This window comes from Rhea americana, unplaced genomic scaffold (assembly GCF_003343005.1).
Source record: "Rhea americana isolate MKP2758 unplaced genomic scaffold, rheAme1 scaffold_177, whole genome shotgun sequence".
NCBI lineage: Eukaryota > Metazoa > Chordata > Aves > Rheiformes > Rheidae > Rhea > Rhea americana.
Genome location: NW_028185894.1, coordinates 518,702 through 542,649, shown reverse-complemented (window position 1 = coordinate 542,649; position 23,948 = coordinate 518,702). Strand labels below are relative to the sequence as shown.

Genomic DNA, 23,948 nt, shown 5'->3' with positions numbered 1-23,948 from the left:
ACAGCAACTGCTGATGCGCTTTGTTTATAAAGGATTAAAAATATAAAGGAGTCTTTATTGTTTAAAGCATCAATACTACTGGTTTGAATTGCTTCACTGTAAAAGCTTGTGCATTTTCGAGAAGACAAATGATCAATGTCCCTTGACTGAACAGTGGAAGAAGGAGGCATGGATATTTAGGTGGCATGGGAAGACTCTGCATCTGGCCCACCTATTGCTTGTATAGCTATTAGAAAACAGGCACAGGGCAGTCAGAGGCTAAGTTGTTCTTTTCAGTATGGATATCCATGGTGGTAACTTCCATGGTGACGGTAGTCATCTTGGTAACCTTCCTGGTATCCCTGGTGGTAGCTATGGTAACCATACCCACCATACTCATCGTCTGGGCATTGCATGCCGAGTGATTGCTGAATTGTCATTTCCTGACGCCGAAGCTGCATGGAATCAATCAGATCATATACAATTGCCATAGACCACATTGGAGAAGGATACCAGGATTTGACATTTCCATCTTTCCCAACTAGCAGCATGGAGAAATATTCTGGGCTGATTTGGAAATAATTTCGGATGTCTTTCACTAAATTGGCTGGGATATCTTCTCGGTCTACAGTAGAGCTTCCTAGAAAAGGATCAGATCAGGAACAGCATTAGTGTTTCGGTAAGGCAAGTAAACAGCAACAGCTAGTAGGCAAATGAGTCAGGAATGTGAGACACAATATAGCCTAATAGCTAGTGTAGGATTCTTGTCAGTTCTTGTCACTTACAGCTCAGGATTTCCTGCTTCCGGAATGAAAGGTTGCTGGGCTGTGAACTAAAGAAATGTTTTTAATAGTTTTATTAGCTTTGATAAACTTGTTTTTGTTCTCAAGGCTGAAGCTACTAGAGGGTGACATGCCTTTTCTTTGTCATCCAGAACACCGGCACATCTTTGACTTCTGTGCTACTTGGATTGCTGGTTCACATATACAGAAAACACAGGAAAAAACTACTACAAGGAAAGAAATCACTAGAATTGAAGTGTGATAGTGTGAAGAAAGTCAGGATGAATTTGCTGGGTCACTAACGGCAGTATAGAGCCTCACTTTCAAACTGTCATGGTAAGTGAGACCCCTGGCATATGGCAAATGGCATGTCTGCTTTTTAAAAAAATGTTCTAATGCAGATCTGGGGAACGCCAGGCTTGTAAGCTTAAAGTCTTTACAGAGTAAATAAGTAGAAAGTATAAGATGACTATGATCATCTGTATGCCTGTATAAATATAATAGAGTTGACAACATGACTCTTACAAAGTGGTATTTTGCCTTAAAAATTTCATAGAGTACTCTGAAGTGAGTCAGCAAGCAGATGAATAAGGGTGATCTAGCTGATACAGGGTATGTGTTTTTCCAAAAGGCTATTGACAAAGTTACTCACTAAAAGGAACTTTGATAGCTAGTAGTTTAAAAGGTAGAAAACAAAGTAGGAGTGAATGGTCAATTACTATACCAAAGGCAGGTCACTAGTGACGTCCCACAGCTGTTTGTACTGGAACTAGTGCTATTAAGTGTATTCATAAATGGTGCACATAGTGGTGTGAGCACTGAGGTGTGGAATTGAACCTAGAGTATGAAAATATTCAAAATAGTGAGGACAGGGGAAGACTGTGAAGACTTATGAGACTGTGTGAGACTGGTTAATGACAGAAAAAAATCTGTTCAGATAAAATGTGCATGTACACCATGCACACAGCATGGGTAATAAACAGGAGGAACTAGAGATCTGTGTGCGGTYGCAGGGCCGTGATCTCATTGCAGTCACAGAAACGTGGTTGGATAGCTCGCATGACTGGAACACTGTCATGGGTGGCTGTGTGCTTTTTAGGAAAGACAGGCAGGAAGGCGAGGTGGTGGAGTTGCTCTTTATCTGAGAGAGCAACTAGAATGCATCAAGCTCTGCCTAGGGGTGGGGGAGGAGGCAGTTGAGAGCTTATGGATGAAGATCAAAGGGCAGGCTAAATTGGGGGGGACACTGTTGTGGGTGTCTACTACAGGCCACCTGACCAGGAAGAGGAAGTGAATGAGGCCTTCTACAGACAACTGGAAGTAGCCTGACGATCACAGGCCCTGGTTCTTATGGGAGACTTCAGCCACCCTGACATCTGCTGGAAGGACAGATAGTCCAGGAGGCTCCTGCAGTGTATTGATAACTTCTTGTCATAGGTGGTGGAGGAGCCTATGAGGAAGGGTGTCCTGATGGACCTTGTCCTAACCAACAGAGAAGAACTGGATAGAGATGTGAAGGTTGGGGGCAGCCCTGGCTGCAGTGACCATGAGAAGGTGGAGTTCGGGATCCTGCAAAAGAAGTAAGGCAGTAAGCAGGATTGCAACCCTGGACTTCAGAAGAGCAGACTTTGGCCTCTTCAGGGATCTACTGGGAGAAATCCCATGGGTTAAGGTCCTAGAAGGAAGGGGGCTCCACAGAGCTGGCTAGTATGTAAGCATCACTTCCTCCAGGCACAAGAGCGGTGCATCCCAAGGAGAAAGAAGTYCAGCAAAGGAGGCAGGAGACCTACATGAATGAGCAAAGAGCTCCTGGCCGAACTCAGACAGAAGAAGAAAGTACACAGAATGTGGAAGAGGGGGCAGGCTACTTGGGAGGATTATAGAAATGCAGTCCGAGTATGTAGAGATGCAGCAAGGAAGGCTAAGGCCCATTTGGAATCGAGTCTGGCAAGGGATGTTAAGGACAACAGGAAGGGATTCTTCAAATACATCAGCAGCAAGAGGAAGACAAGGGAAAATGTGGGCCCACAACTGAATGGGGTGGATGCCCTGGTGACAAAGGATACAGAGGAGGCAGAATTACTGAATGCTGCCTTTGCTTCAGTCTTCACTGCTAAGGGCAGCCCCCAGGAATCCCAGAGCCTGGAGACGAGAGAGAAGGTCTGGAGAAAGGAAGACAATCCTTTGGTTGAGGAGGATCAGGTTAGAGATCTTTTAGACAAATCTGACGTCCCCAAATCCATGGGCCCTTAGGGGTTGCCCCCATGAGTACTGAGGGAGCTGGCGGATGTTGTTGCCAGGCCGCTCTCCATCATCTTYGAAAAGACGTGGAGAACTGGAGAGGTGCCTGCGGACTGGAAGAAAGCCAGTGTCACTCCAGTCTTCAAAAAGGGCAAGAAGGAGGACCCAGGAGACTGCAGGCTGGTCAGCGTCACCTTCATCCTTGGAAAGGTGCTGGAACAGCTCCTTCTGGATGTCATCTCCAAGCACATAGAGGAAAAGAAGGTGATCAGGAGTAGCCACTGTGGATTCACCAAGGGGAAATCCTGCTTCAACAATCTGATAGCCTTCTGTGGTGGCATGACTGGCCGGGTAGACGAGGGGAGAGCAGTGGACGTTGTGTACCTTGACTTCAGCAAGGCTTTTGACACTGTCTCCCATAACATCCTCCTAGGCAAACTCAGGAAGTGTGYGTTAGATGAGTGGACAGTGAGGTGGATTGAGAACTGGCTGAAAGGGGTTCTCAGAGGGTTGTCATCAGTGGCGTGGAGTCTAGTTGGAGGCCTCTGGCTAGTGGAGTTCCCCAGGGCTGAGTACTGGGTCCTGTCTTGCTCAACTTCTTCATCAGTGACCTGGACGAAGGGACAGAGTGCCTCCTCAGCAAGTTCGCTGATGATACCAAGCTGGGAGGAGTGGCTGACACACCTGAGGGCCGTGCTGCCATTCAGAGAGACCTGGACAGGCTGGAGAGCTGGGCAGAGAGGAACCTCCTGAGGCCCAACAATGGCAAGTGCAGAGTCCTGCACCTAGGGAGAAATAACCCCAGGCCCCAGTAGAAGGTGGGGGCTGACCTGCTGGAGAGCAGCTCTGCAGAGGAGGACCTGGGAGTGCTGGTGGATGACAGATTGTCCATGAGCCAGCAAGGTGCCTTTGTGGCCAGGGAGGCTGATGGTGTCCTGGGGCACATTAGGAATAGTGTTGCCAGCAATTGGAGGGAGGTGATCCTGCCCCTCTACTCAGCCCTGGTGAGGCCTCATCTCAAGTACTGCGTCCAGTTCTGGGCTCCCCAGTACAAGAGAGACGTGGAGCTACTGGAGAGAGTCCAGCATAGGGCTACGAAGATGATCAGAGGGCTGGAGCATCTGCCCTATGAGGAACGGCTGCGAGAGCTGGGCCTATTTAGCCTGGAGAAGAGAAGAATGAGGGGGGATCTTATCAATGTGTATAAGTACCTGGAGGGACGGTGTCAAGGGGACAAACTCTTTTCAGTTGTCCCATGTGACAGGACAAGAGGCAGTGGGCAGAAATTGAAGCACAGGAAGTTCCGCCTGAACGTGATGGGGAATTTCTTCACTGTGAGAGTGACAGAGCACTGGCACAGGTTGCCCAGGGAAGTTGTGAAGTCTCCTTCTCTGGAGCTATTCAAAGCCTGCCTGGATGCAACCCTGTCTAACATGCTCTAGGAGACCATGCTTGAGCAGGGGAGTTGGACTAGATGATCTCCAGAGGTCCCTTCCAACCTCACCGATTCTGTGATTCTGAAGTGATGCAAATGGTGAAAAATCCCCTAACTTCACRTAAGAAGTGAGATTTGACTATAATCACTTGGAAGTGAGACTTGGTGGTTATAAGAGGGAGTTCTGTGAAAAAACAAACCAAATGTTAGAAACTGTGAGGAAAATAGCAAAAAACAAAACTATCATTGTGCTGCTTCTGTTTCTGTGTGTCTTTCATACTGCATGCAATTCTCATTCTCTCATTTTGAAACAATGTGGTAGAACTGTAAAAAGAATAAGCTCCTATCTTTGTCTCTGCAATGATGGAGGTGGTCATTGGGGTTAGGTTGCAGAGGAACCCATAGCCTTTGAAGTGTGCCCCGATAGTGAGATCTCCTAGGGAAAGCTGCACTGAATCAGCCTACTGGGATGCAAGTGGGAGGAGGATAATGAGGGACCCATGTAAGAGAAGCTGCTGGGTCTTTGTCATATTAGCATGCCAGAGACCTGCAAACTCTTGAGCATGTAAAAGGTACAGACATCCTTTATCTTTGAAAGCAAGGCGGTAAAAGAGTGTATTTGAGACTCTGTGTTTAGGYTGGCGATGAGATGCGAGATGCCTTCCAGATAATCTTTGTTTTTTTCTGTCCTGATAAAGCTACATAACTTTAGTGCGGGAATATCAAAAAAACTTTTAACAAACAAAGAGGAAGAAATAAAAGCAAACAAAAAGAAACAAACACTATAATCACAGTCATGTCCATCTCTCTAAAAAAATTACGGCAAAGAGACTGTGTAATGCCTTTCATGGGTAGCACTGATAATGCTGGAAACAGTTACTTACCATTAATTGGATACAACTCTAAGACACCACCAATATCTTCTCCGAGTCCTAGCAATTTGAGGATAGTTATATGGCGCAAACCTGTGAAGGAAATGAAAGAGGTGCATGTTCATGGGCAGATTTCAGTTTAATCAGCCTGGTCTGTGCTTGCTAAATTAGGTGCCAGTCTCATCAACCATCTATGAAGAGGCGAGTTACTGATTTCAATGCAGTCCCCGCCAATCACATCATTTGTATCAAATATGGAGATAGGCTAATATGTCCAGTAAACATGACATCAGTTGCATAAAGGCTACTACTAGTGTCCCAGGGACAACAGCATTTGTTGTGGTTCTGTAAAATGAGGATACAAACATTATACACACCAATAAATTGCAGAGTCCATCCCCAAAATTTATAATGCCTGTGCACTGTTTTGATCATCAGTAGAGCTCTTGCATGTCAGCCACATAGTGGCAAACTATTTAGAGGCAATAATACCTATAATAGTTAACCTGCAAATCACTGCAAGATATGGCTTAGAACAGGCATTTACCTATTTCATTTGTTCTGGCAAAGGCTTGGACTGCTGTCTCTGCTTGGAAAAATTAGCTTATGGACTGCCAGAACTCTTTGTAAAACATGAGTCTGTGTGACTACGAAGTCTTAATATAACTGCTTTTAGGACTTGGAGAAAAGATGCTTGGAAATACATCACTTCATTAAGAATACCTGTTGAAGACAAAGGTTTAGGAACTCACTGGATCTCCTTCAGGCTGTTCCTAACAAACGGTGGGAGGAATTAGCTGTTTTGGTTGTATTCTGTTCTTCAGAATGCATTTTACAGTGGTCTGTGTTGCATGGACCATTATGTGGTAGCTACCACATAAAATGATGCTGAAGTTCTGAATGAAAGCTGGGTGACTATGAAGAAATGGATGGTGTGATATATTATAATATAATGATAGTGCGCAGATCCCTGTTCAGGCACAGTTAAAATGTATCGAAATAATGGCTTTTTAGTGGGACCTGTTTCATTATGTTGTAGGAGTCAAGTCTGGATGCTCATTGTGCTTGCATTATGAGGGGCCTAGGTTTTTCCAGGAGTAAGTTTCTCTACACTTCATAATGGAAAGAGAGAAAGATGTTTCCACTCTCGTTCCCCGCTGCCTCCAGGAGCCCATCCCTCTCCACTGAGTTTATAGCTGGATCTTATGTACCACTAGTTATGGTGCTGAGAAGGTCACTATTGGATTGAAGTGGCCTCCCTTAGGATTTCTTACAGATTTGGGCAGTTAGAAGGAAGGAAAAGAGAAAAGCTGACCTCCATGTATCTCCCTGATACCTGTCCCACCTTTGAGCTGAGTATGAGAGGTTCTGCCCTTCCCAAAGCATTGTACTTATGTCATTGATGTGTGCAATTAGAAGAAAAAGAAGAATAAGCCCCAATAATTTTATTAGTTATCTTCTGAAATATCCAAAAAGAAACTTCAGGGTGCTGACCTTTCCTGTCTCACACAAAGGATTCCAGGGAATGCTTTGTTTAGCTATCAGGGCTTGCTGTACTACCTGCTTAGCACAATATTTTCCATTTGTATTTGGAGTGGCTACAAAACCAGCTTTTCAGTTATCACCCTCATCAGACAGTCTAGGTTCAGACTTGAGCAAAAGAATCCATCACATCACCAGGAAGGATGTGGTTTTAGGGAGCAAGAGTATAGTTTCGTTTGACTCACCAAAATTACAGGCTTGTCCACTGAGGGCAGCAAGCTGCTGGGAATAAGCCCAGTCTTCATCACTGGGAGCAGAGATCACCACTAGTCGCCTTCTCCATCGGAACCTGGGAAGAGAAGAGCGTGCAACAGGGCACCAGTACGGTGCATGGTTTGAGAGATTTTTGTTCTCTGTAGTCTGAGATATGTCATACCTCTGACAACTTCTAAGTAACAGCTGGATGGGAGATCTTCCCAGTTTCATCCATCACTGGGAAAGGATAAAGCCTGCTTCAGTTTTGCAATTCCAAAACTCTCAAAGAAACAGCTGCAGTTTGGCTGCTTGGCCAAACTAACATTGCAGAGCTTACAATCTTCACTCAAAGTCACCTTCAGTAGATTTAACAATGCTGAGAACTGCATATTCAAAGGAARGAAAATTTCCTGTAGAATTTCTCACTAGGCATTTTAGCTTTTACGTCATTCACTGCTGCTGGAACTGCTCAGTTATTTTGCAGTCCAAGGACTGTCTGAGAATTAGGGTGTATCTTCATTTCAGACATAACTCATACTTCTATGTAAATACTCAGTGACCTCTTTTCCTTTCTATCATGCTCACTCAAAATATCTTTAACATGGTTTAAGTCTGAGCTTGTTTGTATGAGTCTTTGTGAACCTGTAGCTATACAAGGCATGTATGGGGCAGTAGGATAAATCCTTGATTTTTCTTCAATGTGGTGTGCCCTATTTAACCAAACTTTTGTGCTGAGGAGCCCCTTCCATTGCCCTCTCAAAGAAAGACAGTGGCAGAGGGACACTTGTAACCTCTTTAAAATTCTGACTCTAAGGTTATTTAATACTCTCCAAACAACCTGTTTTTTGAATAAAGGTACTTCTTCACTAAACCTGAATAAATCAAATTTACAGGAATTCACAAAGCTGTAGGGATATTTTTATGGCAGGAAATGATCTTTTAAATGGATACAGATGTTGCTCTGCTACAGTAATAGCCTACCTTTCTGCAGCACTGTATGAAGTTCTCGAAATAAAGGCTAATGCAATGGGTCATACCACTTGGAGTCATTAACTCCACTTGAGAGAAGCAAGAAATATGGTTGGTCTTGCTCAGAATTGCAGAGGAAGTTGATGAAAGAGCAAGTGATGTCTAATGCCTAATCCTTTGTCTTGTCAACTGACTGACACTCCATGTATTTTTATTGCTAGCCCCCTCCCAAATGTTTGAAAAGCAGAGTTCCCCAATTTTAATCTTGCTTGGAAGGACAGGTTGTCCTTTTGAAAATTCAGTCAGTGCCTCGCCATTTGCAACTCCTTTGGAGATGCACAGAGTTGAAAAGGGTTGAAAACCACTCATATTGTCTCTTCTCCTGTCCCAGGCAGTCCCTGTACCTGTCTTTGTTTGGGGACACATCTTACCAAAAAATGCATTCAGCTAGTCCTTGACAGCTGGAATGAGGTAACACTAATGTACAGGGCAACACTCCTGTCCTGACAGCACTGCCAGCCCCTTTCCTGTGTGTACTCTGCTTTGCTCTTTCTTATTTACATCTCATTTTGGTTTGTGAGTCCAACCAGCAGCACAGCCAGTGACTAGGTGTTATGGGAGACTCCTCCAAAAATATAGGCTCTCCTGCTGATACATGTGGCTTTCAAGCCAGCTATGGCTCTCATGATTTCCTTTAACGCCAGCCAGGCTTGTTAAGAATAACATWTGCATTATTGTAAGTGACCTCCCCAATGAGCAACACCAGAGAGATGATGCCAGGACTCTCATTCAGACAGGAAGATAGTCTTGAACAAAGCTGAAATTAATCTTGCTGGGAATCTGACTAGTTGTTGTGGTTGGTAGAGTCCTCTCAGTATTTAAAGCCTGATGCCTATTTTACAGACAACAAATGTATTCTGTGAAGCAGCAGTTCTATTTATAGATGCACCATTCTGCATATTTCCTGCCTGATTTTCTAAAGAACATTTATTACTAGGGCTATTTGCAAGCAAAGAAGGATTTGGGGCCTGCCGCTTTTCGACATACAAGCTCTTTATTGTGTCGGACAGTTGTATCCACACTGTGGTTCTTCTTGGTGGTCTTGAGGATGAATCACTCTGAGATCTAAACAGGAGGTGGTGAGCAGAGTGGCGTGGATCTTGTTAAAGGTTCTTTTTTTGTTAAAGTGGCTGTCGAATTTTAAAACGTTTATGAACCAACAAGCTATTCATTTGCCTGCCCATGTTGCTTCTTTCCCACTCAAGTCATAATCCAGCATGCTATCTCAGTTATTTTTATAGCCATCTGACATTAACAGTGTACCCCATGGATTCTTAGAGTAGGTGAGAAGGATGCAGTAGCTATGGGTAAGGCCTCAAGTGATAAGAGTAGCCCTAATTTTGTGAAAAATATCCTATAACGGAGAGGAATTTAGCAGCACAGCTCTGCTGTGAATTTGAATTTCCCCATAGTCCAAATGTGTTTATCACCCAGAATTTAGGTTTCACAGGTAGATAAGTAAAACACAGCATATAGAGACTACATAAACAAATTTGTCTTTCTTCAGAAGCTCTTTCATACGTTTTACAAAAGACTTCAGCAAGGTCTTTAATAGTATATATTACTAATACTGGCAGAGACCAACAGTTATCTCAAGCAGGATAAGAGGTAAAGGAGAATTAGTTACTGATTCAAGCTACATAGAAGGAATTAGAATGGGATTAATAAGATTGTAATGATGATTGAAACACATAAACATTGTGGCTTCATACATTYAAAATAGTGAGCTAGCATCTGTGAATTAATTCTCATTGCTCTTCTGCTGCAAATCAATGTTGTCTCCATGTCACAGTGAGGGAACTGAGGTACGGAAAATTAGTGTCCAAAAAAAAAATGCAGTCAGTCATTAAACAGAATGTGTATCCTAAAAGTACTCTGTTCTGTACAAGACTGCATTCAGCTATGGCTACATCTCTATATTTGCTGAACACTGTAAATACATGGAAATCTATATAAAGAATCGTTACAAATACTGTTGAATGGGTATTTTTGCAATAAGAATATTATTACTAGGACTAGCAGTAGTTAAGAGGAGAAGGTAATACCTGGATAGGAAGCTCTCAAGGGATTGCTTCTTATCTTCTTTGCAGACAATGCCCTCTTTTTTCTGTCTTTCCATGTCTTTAATTCGAGACTGGAAGGTGTCAATCAAATCAAACACGGACTTCATTGCTATGGGTACTTCATAGTATTGCTGTTAAGCAAAAAGCACAGACCAATAAAAGGATGCAAATATTAGCAGTATTAGCATGTATCACAGCACTGCAGGATATAAGGAGATGCAAATATTCCTGTTTACACCCAGGTAACAAGACTTAAAACAGACTATAAAGTACAAAAAAATATATTTTTTTGCAGTCAGACTGGTCTTAGAAGTGGCATGTTTTCAGTTTTTCCTGTGTGGTAAGGCAACATGCCAGACCCCTGCAGCCAACAAATTGTCATTATATTGCATTGGAGGGCCACTGAACTAGCACACTTGACTATATGCAGTACAATATCATCTTGCTGAGCAGCCAAATTGTGTGTTTTAGAACACTATGTGCTACATTACTATGTGCTGCTATGTGCTACATTAACCTCCCTGCAGCAATGACAAAATCCKGCATCAGTCTCACTGTCTCGTATGCAAGCCTGTAGCGGTCTATGATTTTTCAAATTTTTCATAATTTCTCAAGGATTTTCTTTCCAAGAGCCCAAACCCTCACCTTGACCTTCATGTCGGTATCCGTCAACACCATAAAGAAGTCATTGTATGTCATCCCATACTCTTTCCTTAACTCACTGATGAGCTGCTGGTCCACAAGATCTTCATCCTCTATCACTTTCATGGGCTTCTCATTATCTTAGTATGAAACAGAAAAATTAAAAATAGTCATGGAATCACACAGCACATTGCCATTAGCTTTATCTTGAAAGACAGGGAAATTCATCTTCCAGAAGCCGTCTTCCTGCTGCATAAGTAAGGTCTTAAAAGCAGCAATGATTTTTGGCACCATGGCTTTTAACTGTCCAGTTTTCAAACTCAGTATTTTCAGAAAATCAGACTGCCCTAGGAAACGTGTAATTCAGCATTCAACATTTCTACTTGCTTTTTAAAAAACTTGGTTGCCTGCTCTTTTTTGAAAAATTCTTGGAGACTTTTTCAAACATACTTATACATGCACATTAATATATTAATCATTTCACCAGCTCCTGAAATTTAGCCACTTCTGGAATAGAAAATAGAAGCTGTTCAACAGTTTAGGACAGGATCTGAAAAGCACCAAGTCCAAATAAAACAGCAGAGAGAATTTGAGTCAGTAAAATAATAGTTAGCATAGCTGGACATTGGCCAGGACACCAGAGTTTTAACATTTCCAGTCTTTCAAAAATGACATGGGAGGTTTAGTGACTACAAGAAACCAGAAACTCTGTTTAATGTATCTTGAATATGGCAGTTCCATCTCTCCAGTCCTCTATAAATACCCTGGTGCGGCACTCCTTCTCCATCTCCCTTGTATATGATGATTTCCCATTCTACCACCCTGACAGAGTTACACAAATGGAAAAGAAGCAAGTTTTTTAAAAAACTTTATGCCTCTTTTCCTATACTTGGTATGAAAAATGAATAATACAATCTTTCTGAAACTTTCACCCCAAACCATATGATATGATGAAAAATACCAAAATAAATTCTGAGTATGCATTTACAAAGTTAAAGTTTTGTGACTAAAGAGAGAAGTTTTAAACAGCAACAGTACAAGACTTTGGAGGTATTGAGGTTCTTTATTTCTCCTGAAAACAGGATGTGACATGGCCAAGTCTTGAACTTAGCCTCAGCTGTAGTGTCCAGCACAGCACTTTAAAACTTTGACAAAGCTGAAACAGGCCTCTGTATGCAGTTGTGGGTCTGGAAAGCTAAAGCCAAGGTGAATCACAAATGAAGCAAAATGAAGCACCTGTCACCTGAAGATCGAAGAGTTATTTGCAGATGTTATTTGCTTATGCATTACAACACCACTGGGATATAAATACTTATATACTCACTTAGAGATCCCAAGCATGGCTTAAATGATCTGCCTAAAGTCAAATAGAAAAGCAATTGCTGGTCAAGAATGAGAATCAAAAGGTCCAACTTTCCAGTCTCCTGCTGCACTGTTATTTACCAGCAAATAGACTTGAGGTGAACTGATCTGAACTATACAGACAGCAACAGAAAATATTTGTTTAAGAAATGAGATATATATTTTGAAAATATGTGATTCATTAAACAATAAGGTATTTTAAATAAATTTCTAAATATCCACAAGCTTCAGGAGCATATTGATCTGATTCAAATTTTGCATTAGCCCCAATCTCTGTGATAGGCTAAACAACACTACTAAATCCAAACTTTGTGAAGAGGTTTGGATCAGAACCTGAGCTCTAGGTTTCACACCCCAAAGTAATTTCTTATAAGAAAAAAAATCCAGCAATTGTTAAAATTGGCTATACTTATCAAGCTATAGACATAATTTAAATGTTTGCACATTGTTTTATGTACCTCAGCTGAAAGTTTCATAAAGGATTAGGGGCAATGTTATAAACTCTCCATTTCTTTATGGGTTGCTGGATTTACTAATCAGTTATTCACTTACTAAAACATCTGTAAGTCATACATCAGTAGTTCCTAAACAATATTTATCTGTAGCTAATGGCAAGTTTGACTTGCCATTATAACATAAAATAAAAATTTATGCTGATACCTGCAAACAGTTCCCTTCCAAAGCAAAATCAGAATGTTCTTACTGATGTATCTGGAGGTAGAATCATGCAAGAGATGGTAGTACAAAATGTGATGGAAAACAGCTGTATGGTGCACTGCCTTAAACAAACTGACTCATGCTACTCTTTTGCTTTAAAGACTGTAGGTATCAGAATGAAGATAGCACTCAAGAGTTCCATTGCTGGGAGATTTTCTTTCAAAACTTACAATGTAAAGAAGAAAATTAGACTACTAGAGTGATAGAGAAAAGAATGTTTTGGGAAAAAAAAAGCCACAAGCGCTGGCCTGCCTGGCATACTTGGGGAGGATTTCTGAGGAGAAAAAGAAAAGAATTGATCTGAACACCTCTCTCTAATTCATTATCTATCACTAACCTCTACTGCCATAAATGATATCTGAGATCAGCATGAAGAATAGAGATAAAACTCTCTGCTGGTACCTGCCAACTCCTCTCTCACTTTGCTGAAAAGGTCACTGAAGGAGTGTGGAAACTTTTTTCATACATTTCTTGCCCAGCTAGACAGGTTAGGAAGATGAGTTACTTTTCACAAATAATTCAGATAAGGTTATGAAGAGGTTCAGCAGTTGTTGTAGAAGTATGGTGGCTTAAAATGTTGGATATTGGCTTTGGTTCAAAGGTGGGTGGGTTCTAGCCTTTGGCTGGTGTTTAGTTCACTAAATTCCTGTTCCCAAGAGCTGGAAGGAAAAGATTGCATGGCTAACTTCGGATGAAGAGAAGGACACTGCTCTGACACTAAGCATTTGCCTCATTTCAGTTTGAAACTGAGAAATGCTGTTTGGTTTCAGTATGAACTGATCTATGCCAGAGTGTTAATGAACTATCTTTCACCCACTACATCTGAATATGTTTGAAATTTCAGATGAAAAGTCTTTTTTTATAGACTTTTTTGTTGCTTTATATGTATTTCACTAGCACTGAAAGGCCATGCAAGCAGGAAGAGGAGGGGAGAGGACCAGGGGGAATAGAAAGACATTTATATTATTTGGACTTTTATAAAAACTCATTGTCATTTGATGTTTTGGGCACAAGTTAGGTGCCCATGTATCTGCCAAGGTTCAACCTACACCGTTCTAAGCCTCCTGTGTTCAACAAGTTAATTCTTCCTGTCTGAGAATTCAGCCGCTGTACACTTGTGTGGTTTTGGGAAAGTTTGGGTGTAGGCTAAGGCTGGAACAGGCTGAAAGAGTATGGTCTGTGTCAGAGTGAATGTGTGTTTATTAGCCAGACTGGAGCTATATATAACCCGCTCCAGACCACTGACAGGCTAATGGGTCTAGATGCACAGTGACCTTGAACAACATTGGCGTGATGTGGAAAAGCTTGTCCCACTCCAGTTGTGACAAGAAGGTGTCAGAACAGACATCCTCCTGGGACACAAGGCCCCTGTCCCTCTCCCAGATATGCTTTCAAAGTAGTAGAGGCATGGCAGGAAACCAATTATAAATCTGAGATCTTCTGGCTAGTTATATGCCAGACCTGAAATACCCTAGGAGAGACTATAGTCCTGAGCTTTCTAGTCCATCATACATGTCTTTCCTAGGTCTGGTAAGATTGGATGAGCTTCCAGAGGAAATATGTGGTGAAATTATAAGCAAAACTGGTTGGTTTTGTATTATTTCTTTGCCTTGGTCCAGAAAAGCACATAAGCTGATATTAACCTTTAAATGTAGATGGCAATGGGATTATTTACATACTTAAGTGAAATTTATGCTTAAGTGCTTTGCTGGACTGGGACCTGAAGTCTTTGTCCAAACTCCACTGAAATCAAAGTAAATGTTCTCACTGACTTTGGTGGGCTTTCCATCAGGATCTGAACACTGACACTGGTCATTTCAAAGCTGCCTAAGAGAGATAGCCCCACATATAAAGAAGGTGGCTGTGGATAAGGCTTAATGAGCTGCATTGTAAGATCTGCATAGCCTGATTTGCAGTGCCTCCAAGAATTCTGGCTTCAAAGAGATGAATGTCTTTACAACATGGCAAACCTTTTACTATCGGGTATGCTAGAGCAAATTTGAAAGGTCTGTATTTAGAGGCGATGGTTGAAATCTCCCTCTAAATCAATGTCTGTTTGCCAGTACAGAGGGGAAAATGTGCCTGAACTTTCCCTTAGTGTGGAGAATACTCATTTTATGAACATCTCAAAATCAGCTCTTAGGGCTAGAAAACTTGAGGAAGCAAGGAACTTGCAGCAAGAGTCTGTCTAGTAAGCTTCTCTGTCTGTTCTCTATTTAGCCAGTGTGTCTCTGCGAAAGGAAGCTGTGAGATGATGCTCAAAAGTGAACTGCAACTCCATAATGCAAAGGCATGAGAAGAAGTTACATTACAAGATGGGCATGTAAGCATGTTGAGCTTGCCTTGGGCCACATTTTGAATATCATCTCAAACAGTTCCGTTTAGTCTCTCTTGCCCCATAACCTCCTCTCCTTCATTACAAAGGCCATTTATTTTAGGCACTTTAAAAAATGTGCTAACATCACATAGTGTCTAGCCATCCATAGCTGACTACCTGTAAAAGCAACGGGGGGATACTGTGTTAGGGCAACCATTCTGTTAGACAACGATCTTGGTGCACAAGATACTGGTAGAACTAAACCTGATCTTGTTATTTAGTCCCATGCCCTCATCACATTTTTCTGCCTTTTATTGTTTTGCTGTTTTACTGGCTTTAAGAACGCTCACAAAGAAAACTGAAGTTACTCAGGTTACAGCACTGGAAGCCTAAACATGTAAAATACCAGAGACAGTTAGGTAAATACAAAAGAAGAGTAGTGGGCATGGGGGGAGAGGGAGTGGGTTGGAAAGTGCCACAGCCTTACTTAGATGTTTACCCAAGTTGGGGAGATTTCTCTCTTTGTTTCTTATATTTTGCCCATGAGATGGAAAGAAATTATTTAAATTATTAATATAGTATTAATATATTATTAATATGTTAAATTATTTAGAACCTAGCTGGAAGTGGTCAATTTTCATGCTGCAGTTGTTCATGGTGCCGAAAATTGTAATGACCGAGATTTTCCTTGTGGCCATCTTGCAGAAGCTCTCCAGATATTCATCTCGCTGCTGCACATACATGGTGTTGTCCGCCTTGGGGGCTGTGATCAGCTGGTTGGTGGCAGAGACAAAAGAGCTTGTTTAATGTAAGGAATGAAACAGATAAATATTTCACTGAAGGAGAACAAACCCCTGTTGACAGCTCTGTAGCTTTGTTTTATTTATTTGTGGTTGGAGTGTACCTTTAGGCCCAAGCCTGACCCAAATGTCGTCAACCAGCCAGAAGTAAACCTTAGAAGGCATGGCCAGCTGGTGGCACCAGTTCCTCTGCTGCCAGTGCTGGCAGAAGTGGTACTGGAAGTTAGAGAAAACTATGTATACTGGTATTATCCCTTACCCTTTCCAGTCCTGCCAGGTCTCCCTCATAGCCTTCAGACATGCAAGAAATCTAGGATTTCCCCCACTCGCTCGCAGTGGGAGCACCGACAACACGGCAGCTGCTGTGTCCCGGTGCCATGGTCCGGGYAGGACTCCTGGCTGCCATTTTGACTGTCACAGTCAAAGTACAATTGTGCTGCGTGAGTACTTATTTAACTGTTGACCACATAAAGAAGACTTTGAAGATATGGTAAGGGAATTATGACTTCATCTGAAAATTGCTGATTTAGCTTAAGTTTGTTCCAAACCACTTTGATGTCTTTTATTTGCTGAGAAGTCATGGCATTCAGGAGGAACAGTAGAAGGAACAATTTCAGCAACACAAGTATAAAAATCTCTACAGTTTGTATTACTCTATTTGTATCAAAGCTTCCTAACAATTAAAAAGATTTAAATTTTAAAATGTTTAAAGCACACCACTTGTATCCTTCACCAGTCACTGGGACGCAGACATTGCAGGTGAGGAGGGGTGTGTGTAGCAACATGCAATAGCACTTTACAGCAATCTCCAGAAGAAAGTGGAGAGGAATACTCTGACCTTAGCAACACAGTCATTCTAACTGGTAGCACTGAAGTGAAATCAAACACCTGCTACTGATGCCCCAAACACAAAGGGATTTGGAATCCGGATCCAAATTTTGCGGCTTAGAGTCATAAAAAACCCCCACTAGAATCCTTCAATGGCAAACTTATGCTTCAGTATGTAACAGGGGCAATCATCTTCTAACCATCTTAACTTTGTAGGGCCTTGAGGGCTGTTTTTTTATGACATACTCCTTATAAATGCAGTTCATCAATGTGCTAAAATATGAAATGCATTTATGGGCTTATCAGATCTGACTCATATATAGGAAGGCCACTGGCAGAACTACAGCACTGGAACATGAAGGTAAATGAGAGTCAGACGCAAAGAGGATCTGTTTTCTGGGCCAAAACAAGTAATATGTTACTTGCATAGAAATGCTTCAAGTGAAAAAATTGATTGTGAAAAGAATTTGAGGACTCAAATCAAAAAGAGATGACTGGCTGTATTGTCCTCCTAGTTTCAGAGGCCTTAAGTAGGAAAACACAGTTAAGGCAGAATTTGACCTATTTCATCAAACTGTATAGAACAGAACAGGGAACACTTAAGAGGCAAAGCAAAGTTCAGATCAAAGCTTTACTCTAGGGCTGTTTTAACACAGGCAGTATTAAAAATGCTTTTAGCTAAGACCTCTGAATGTATCTGCATTTGCCTGCATGTGTGTATGGATAAAGTCCATATATAACATATATATGTTATGTATGAACTGTCAGTCTTCATTTCATCAGCACAGAGAAATTAACAAAAATCCCAAATTCACTAAGCAAACGCTTCTCAAGGCTAGTAAGACAGCAGCAAACAACCCACTAAAGAGGAGTGGAGCTGCAGGACTAAAAATCCGTATGTTTATTTTGCAGCTGGGTCCTATATTTATCATCCATTGAATTTAACGCAGAATAGCCTTTGAAATTCTGGATGTTTGGAATTCACACTGAAATCTACAATCTGAAATCCTTAATGATGTGTAGGACTTAAAAACCTGGGTCTCTCTCAAAATTCTTATGTATTGGAAGAGGATAGAAACAATGTCCTTGATAGCCAAAGCCTATTAAAGTGATTAATTGTATAGAATAAATATATAAATAAGTATATATAAGTATATAAATAAATAAAACAGAGCAATGAAGGATGACTCAGGTAGAGCCACTTCTGGAGCAGTGGGGGCTAATTCTTTTGAGAGGTAGTTTGAAGACTCATGAATGGCAGAGTTCATCCAACTGTTAAGGGGGATGAACAGTTTGACTAGACTGAGGAGGTCATATGATAGAAGGGATTAAACAAATAGGCACATATGTATGGATTTAAATAAGCTTGAACAGTTCTTTGTTTTGCCCATGTGCCATGCATATCAAAGAGATACTGTCCTTCAGCCACTGCCTTTACTGATAGCTGAATCAACCTATTCTCCAGTAAACTTCAGGGAAAGGAAGCTAAAGGTGGTATTAGATGCTGGAAATTTCAAGTAGAGCATGGTATAATCATTTGTCTTCAGGGAGTTCTGGCCTGACTACCTGAATTTGTATAACTCTTCTCTCTTGAAAACCCAGCTGAGAAGTGGCCTAGGATCTGAAAGTTCAAATTTCAGTCTGACCTTTAAGTTACCAGGACTGTATTGATGCAGTGAATTAGCAGTCTGATGTCTGTGAGCTCTGTTCCTGGCTTTTTTTTGAATTKTGTTTTTATTTGTCCTGATGTTGCACATATTCTTTGAAACCAGAACATTGAGATATATTACCAAGTTGCAAAGATCCCAAACTTCTGTGCAATTCCTTTCTTTGAGGTTTCAGTTTGGTTAACTATTAGATAACAATTAGCTATTAAGCATTATTTACAAAATTCAGTCAAATTTATTTTTTTTCAAACATATGGCTCCTCTCCACTTTCAAAATATTGGGGGATGTGATTCTCCTATTAGTTCAACATAGCTTGTACAACTGGAAGAAAGGGGAAGAGGAGAAGAAAGTTGCATTCTGCTCAAGTCTGTGAATCATCAGCAGAACAAGTAATTAAATTCCAGTGGCAGAGGTTGGCATGTTTGCTATTTGTATTGGAATAAGGGGMAGGAAGATCAAAACTTATGACATTCACCAGAATTACAGGACAATAATTGTCAAGCAGGCCAGCATACTGTGGAATAATTGCAAGAAACTAGCTCCCACAATAATATTTTTAAAGAGCTAATTTTCAAAGTGTATGTACCGTTCAAAGTATGTGCCATCTGCCAGAGAAAACATTTGTACTACAGCTAAAACTGTTTCCTGTCCCAGGTGAAGTGTTTTTTTAGATAAGTAGTTGGAAAAACATACAACACTTACTAAACCCTGGGAGAAGTAACTGCAGACCATGCTGAATTTTTAAGAGTAAAAATTACCAGTGTGTTATGATGTAATTAAACTAGCATGGAAAAATACCAAAACAAAACAAACAGTTTGTGTGGGATCTCTGAAGATGTATAAAAGATCTTAATGCTACTTCCAATCAGAAATAATGGCAAATGTAGCAATCCTACGTCAGCGCATCTGATCGTGCACCTTGGTGCATATGCTCAGTGAGACATGCTCTAATACTGCCAAGCCATCTGTTTTGCTTCCATTTTTAGGACAGTAACACCAATATAAAACAGGTATGCCAGATGGCAGGACTTGCTGAGACTCGAAATGTGGTAATATTGGCAAGTACCACAAAGTGGTGACTGGATATATAATCCACACTGGAACTTCATTTCGTTGATCATAACTAAACAAATCCTGACACCTGCATATGCACTGCAAACAAAAYAATCTGGTGGTTATGTGGTGACTCATGGAAATGACTGAGAAGAGGTTCCAACCACCTGGCTGACAACTGTTCATATTACATGTAAGATTACAACATGAGGCTGTGAAAACTTCYATGATGGAAATTGATCCTCTGGATCCAGATATTTTATCTTTAATTACTCTTAAATAAAAGCAGCAAAAATAATAATACAAAGCCACAACAAACTTTCTCTTCCTCATTTTTTTATGAGGAGGGAGATACGACTTCATTTATGAAATGAGATTCAGATTAACAAGTTACTTACAATGAGACGCCTTTTGCCTTCAAAATACTCCAGGAGGTCTGTCACTGATTTCCTGGGAGGGTGCAAGAAAGGCTTCTTGTTGGGCTTGGGGAAATCCTCATTCTCAGTTCTGCTCCCCTTCTTGCTCTTCTTATTGCGGTCTTTATCTTGCTTGCTCTTTTTTTCAGCTTTGTCCTTCTTAGACTGCTTCTCACTCTTCTGCAGTTTGTCAGGTCTCTCCTTTTTCTTCTTTTTCTCAGGTTTATCCATTCGGTCATGCTTCTTTGAATCTTTTCCTTTCTTTGGGGGAATATTTCCCACCGCAATCTCTTCCTCTAAATGGGGACTAGTAGGTTTGCTTGGGTCATATTTTTCTTCATACTCATTGCTCAGTATCTTTTCTTGGGCCTTCTTTTTTGGTGTTTTGGTYTTAGTTGGTTTGTGTTGCCCTGATGTGATATTTGGATCCCTGTGGTTATAATCCTTCCTGTCTGTTCGGTTATCTTTAAATCTACCCATGCTTGCCTTTGTGTAGTGCACTGAGGGGGCAGTYGGGACTTCTGTGAAACTCTCATAGCGGGAAGCTTTGCTTGGTCTCCGTGTGGCTGCCTGGTTTTTCTCTGGGTGGCCACGCTGCCGGTCTTTGCGGTTTGCATTCCAAACAGGAGAGTAGAAATCCTCAGAAGCTGTTACTCGTGGTCTGGTGGCCTCAGGGGCTATGGGCAATCTATGGTGCTCTGTGGTGGTATGTGACTTTGTCATCCAGCTCCTCTGTGTGATCGGGAGGGGTGTAGTTGTTGTTGTAGGCTGGCTTGCTGTTATCATTGCACGTGTGGTGGCCCGGGTAGTTGTGGTRGTGGAAGGGAGGGTGGTGGTCCTTATTGTAGGAGGAGGAGGAGCCGCAGTGGTTGTCATCATTTTCCTCATGGTTTTGGTCCTTGTTGGTTGATTATTGCTCCTCCTTGGCTCCTCCTTCCTTGCTAGCACCTGGACTTGTCCACYGCCAGGGGTAGGCCGGGTGCTGCCCCCATTATTGCCTTCCTCGACCACTTGCCCTTCCACTCCAGCTGCTTTGCAAGTCTGGATGAAGCCTTTCTGCCTCATCTTCTCAATTTTTCTGATGGGGCTTTGATCAATGACTTCATACATGGCCTCTAGCCTCACTGGATAAGGGTACCTTTCCTCCACCTGTAGAGTTTTCTTCAGCAGCACCATGCCAAATTTCCCCTTCTCCAGCTTCAGAAAACTCATGAGCTTAGGGATGAGGGCAGGATCTAGTGGCTGCTCCACGATTTTACCTTCATTAGTTATCCTTCTGACTTTTCCCCCTTCTTCTCCTTCTTCATGGAACAACACAATCTGCTGRATGTGCCTCTCAGCTAGTTCGCAGTAGACATCATTTTTCAGCAGGCTCATCATGAGCCGATAGTAACCCTCAGAGGCATGAGGGGCAGAAATGACCCAGACTCGGTTCTTCCCAGCAAAGCTAGCCAGGACATTTGGGGAACTTGACCCTGAAGGGAAACGTACTGCTCGTGACTGGGATGCAGTGGATATCCCTTCGTCTTTAATCATTGCAGAYTTGGAGTACTTGGCTGCAGCTGTGAGTCTCTGTCCTCGTCTAGTTCTGCTCCCCATGCTCCTGGCCTGGGGACGTACTTCCTCATGCACGAGATTGGCAGGTGCCTTTGGAGATGCTGAAGAATCTGTCCTGGTGACAGGATGTTGGGGATTTGGGCTCAGATTCCTCAGGGATGCTCCAGATCTTCTCAGGAGGCTGCTTGGAGCCCTGTGAGCTAGAGGCACTTTCCTGACTCCATGGCTCCCTCTCTCTGCTAGCCTTGCTGTCTTCTCAGAGCTGCACACTAACCATGCTGCCCATAGCAGGGCTAAGCTGAGAACTGCTCTCCAGTTCATTGTGCAATCCGCTTGTGGGGAGGAAGAGGAGAAAAAGTTAGGTCTTAGCAGTATGCTGATATCTTGCATAAGCAWTGAAAAAGCAAAACACGGACTGGCTAGTTTTAGTGATTTAAAAGTACTGATTACACCTCAGTCCTGTCCTGATGGTTTTGTACATTTTACGGGTTATTTAAGGAGAAGCACAGAGTGGATCATTTCATGCAAAAGTGAGTTCATCCATCTCTAACATGACTCTGTCTAAAAGCACGCTATGATCCACATCCTTCTCTCTCTCTCTCCCTCTCGTACTCTCACATACACACATACAAACACACACAGATATAGTCTCTGGTACATAGAGTGGTACATAAGCTAATAGTTTAACTGGAAACTTACATTCCCAGGAAAGTTCCTCTTCCAGAGATGCGGTTCCAGTCTTTTTTGCTTTAAAAGGAGAGCAATGCCATACAGCTTTGCTGGTGCTCAGTGATTTATCTTTATGCAACCCAACAGGTTCCAGAGTCTGTCCGTTTCTCTGTCCCGTTTAACTTTCTTTTTTCTTCACCTTCTTGACAGGCAGGATGAGACGAACAGAAATTTCCTTTGGTGTCTCTGCTTCTCCATTTACCTGCAGGTCTGACTGTTTTCTGTACCAGTCACCCACACAAGCAGGGATTTCATTTAAGAAAAGGGAACTTGCAGCTGCCCTGAATCTCTCTCTTTTAAACTTCCCCAAGCYGCTTTCCCATTCCTTGCTTCTTCAGTCCAGTTTAGCTCCTTTGTTTCCAGAGAGGAAAGCACCAGCATTAATGTATTTTCCAGGCTAAAGAAAAACACAGGAATGTGATGTTGAAAAAAAGGGGACTCTTCCCCTGCTCCCTTCTGCTCTCTTAGACAAAAGCAAACTGTAAAAATCTCGGCTTTTCTTCTCCTTCCCTTCTTTTCTGGCTGCGATCCCAGAAATGTCAGGGTAACCCCAGCCGTGCTCCGAATCAGCCTCTAGCAACAGTGGCCACTGGAAATGGGGGAAACTTCACTCAGGATTTAACAGCTCAGCAGAACCCGCCTCCTCCCCACTCTGACACATGAAGGGAGGAGGAAAAGGAAGGCTCTGGGGGCTGAAACACTGCACAGCATCACAGAGCACTTGAGAGGGGGTGCCTCCAACCTTAACCCTTTCCTTCACGCTTCCGAGCTCTCCCGCACTCCCCCACCTCCTCTTTCTCTTTCCTTCTGCTAAATGGACACGGTCCAGTTAAAAAAGCATCCTGTAAGAAGTGCATTTCCTTATCTGTGTAAAAAACAGCTCTTGTGTTCAAGAATTATTGCTTTTTAACTCAATTTCTTTTTCTRTGTCCTGCTCCCTTTTCCTCAATTGTTTACTTTCTGGAGTTCTGCCGCAAAATCCAATTCCACTTCACTTTCAAAGCAATTTTTTGTTTAGATTCTCATGTATGTCAGGATAGTCTTTGATCTGCAGACATCAAGTGGGCATGGCTGTTTGTGAATTTGTAGTTTTTAAAGAGATCAAGATGTTTACTGTATTACTGCACTAAAAGAAGAATCTCATGTATTTTTCATGGATTTGCACTAGCCATTAAAAATTAAAAAAAGGGAAAATGTGCAAAAATACCTAAAGAGACATGGGTAAAGACAGGGAAACATCCTTTGTTCTCCCTCTTGGTATAAATGACATTGTTCTACTGAGCTGACATAAACTGGCAAAGCACTGCCAGCACTGGTCTTAAGTTGATTCACACAAGCGACAGCATGTCATACACCTTCAGAGTAAAGAAACACCACTTGATGATAATTGATGGATAACACCTAAAACCAGCTATGACTTTACTACTACTTTCACAGTTTCCCAAGATTTCTCTTATTTACAGAAATTCTGCTAAATATCCTTGATAAAATTCTGGATTTGACCTGAATTATCTTAGGGAGAGAAAAAAAAAAATGAAACTCTAAGCTACTTCCCTTTAAATTAATGTTTCAAAGGTAGAAAACTTGCTACATTTTTACTGTAGCAAGTAAAAATGTCACCGATTACATGTTTATGTTGTCACCGATAAACATTAGTGGTATTTTTGTTTCTTGCTAATATGCGTGCACAGTTTGCATTTTACAGCCAGTGTTCTTCCCTA

At 41.8% G+C, this 23,948-nt stretch overlaps 1 protein-coding gene across 1 annotated transcript; it reads right to left on the bottom strand.

Annotated features, from left to right (window-relative positions):
* Window positions 1-19: 19 nt before the first annotated feature.
* Window positions 20-22,880, bottom strand: CCDC80 (coiled-coil domain containing 80). Its single transcript, XM_085301440.1, has 8 exons — window positions 22,198-22,880; window positions 19,924-21,830; window positions 15,793-15,949; window positions 10,784-10,920; window positions 10,121-10,269; window positions 7,037-7,140; window positions 5,322-5,402; window positions 20-619 (listed from the first exon to the last, which is right to left on the bottom strand). Exons 2-8 carry the CDS (start codon window positions 21,817-21,819, stop codon window positions 273-275), a joined length of 2,871 nt encoding a protein of 956 aa, XP_085157566.1. The 5' UTR covers window positions 21,820-21,830; window positions 22,198-22,880; the 3' UTR covers window positions 20-272.
* Between the last annotated feature and the right edge of the window lie 1,068 nt (window positions 22,881-23,948).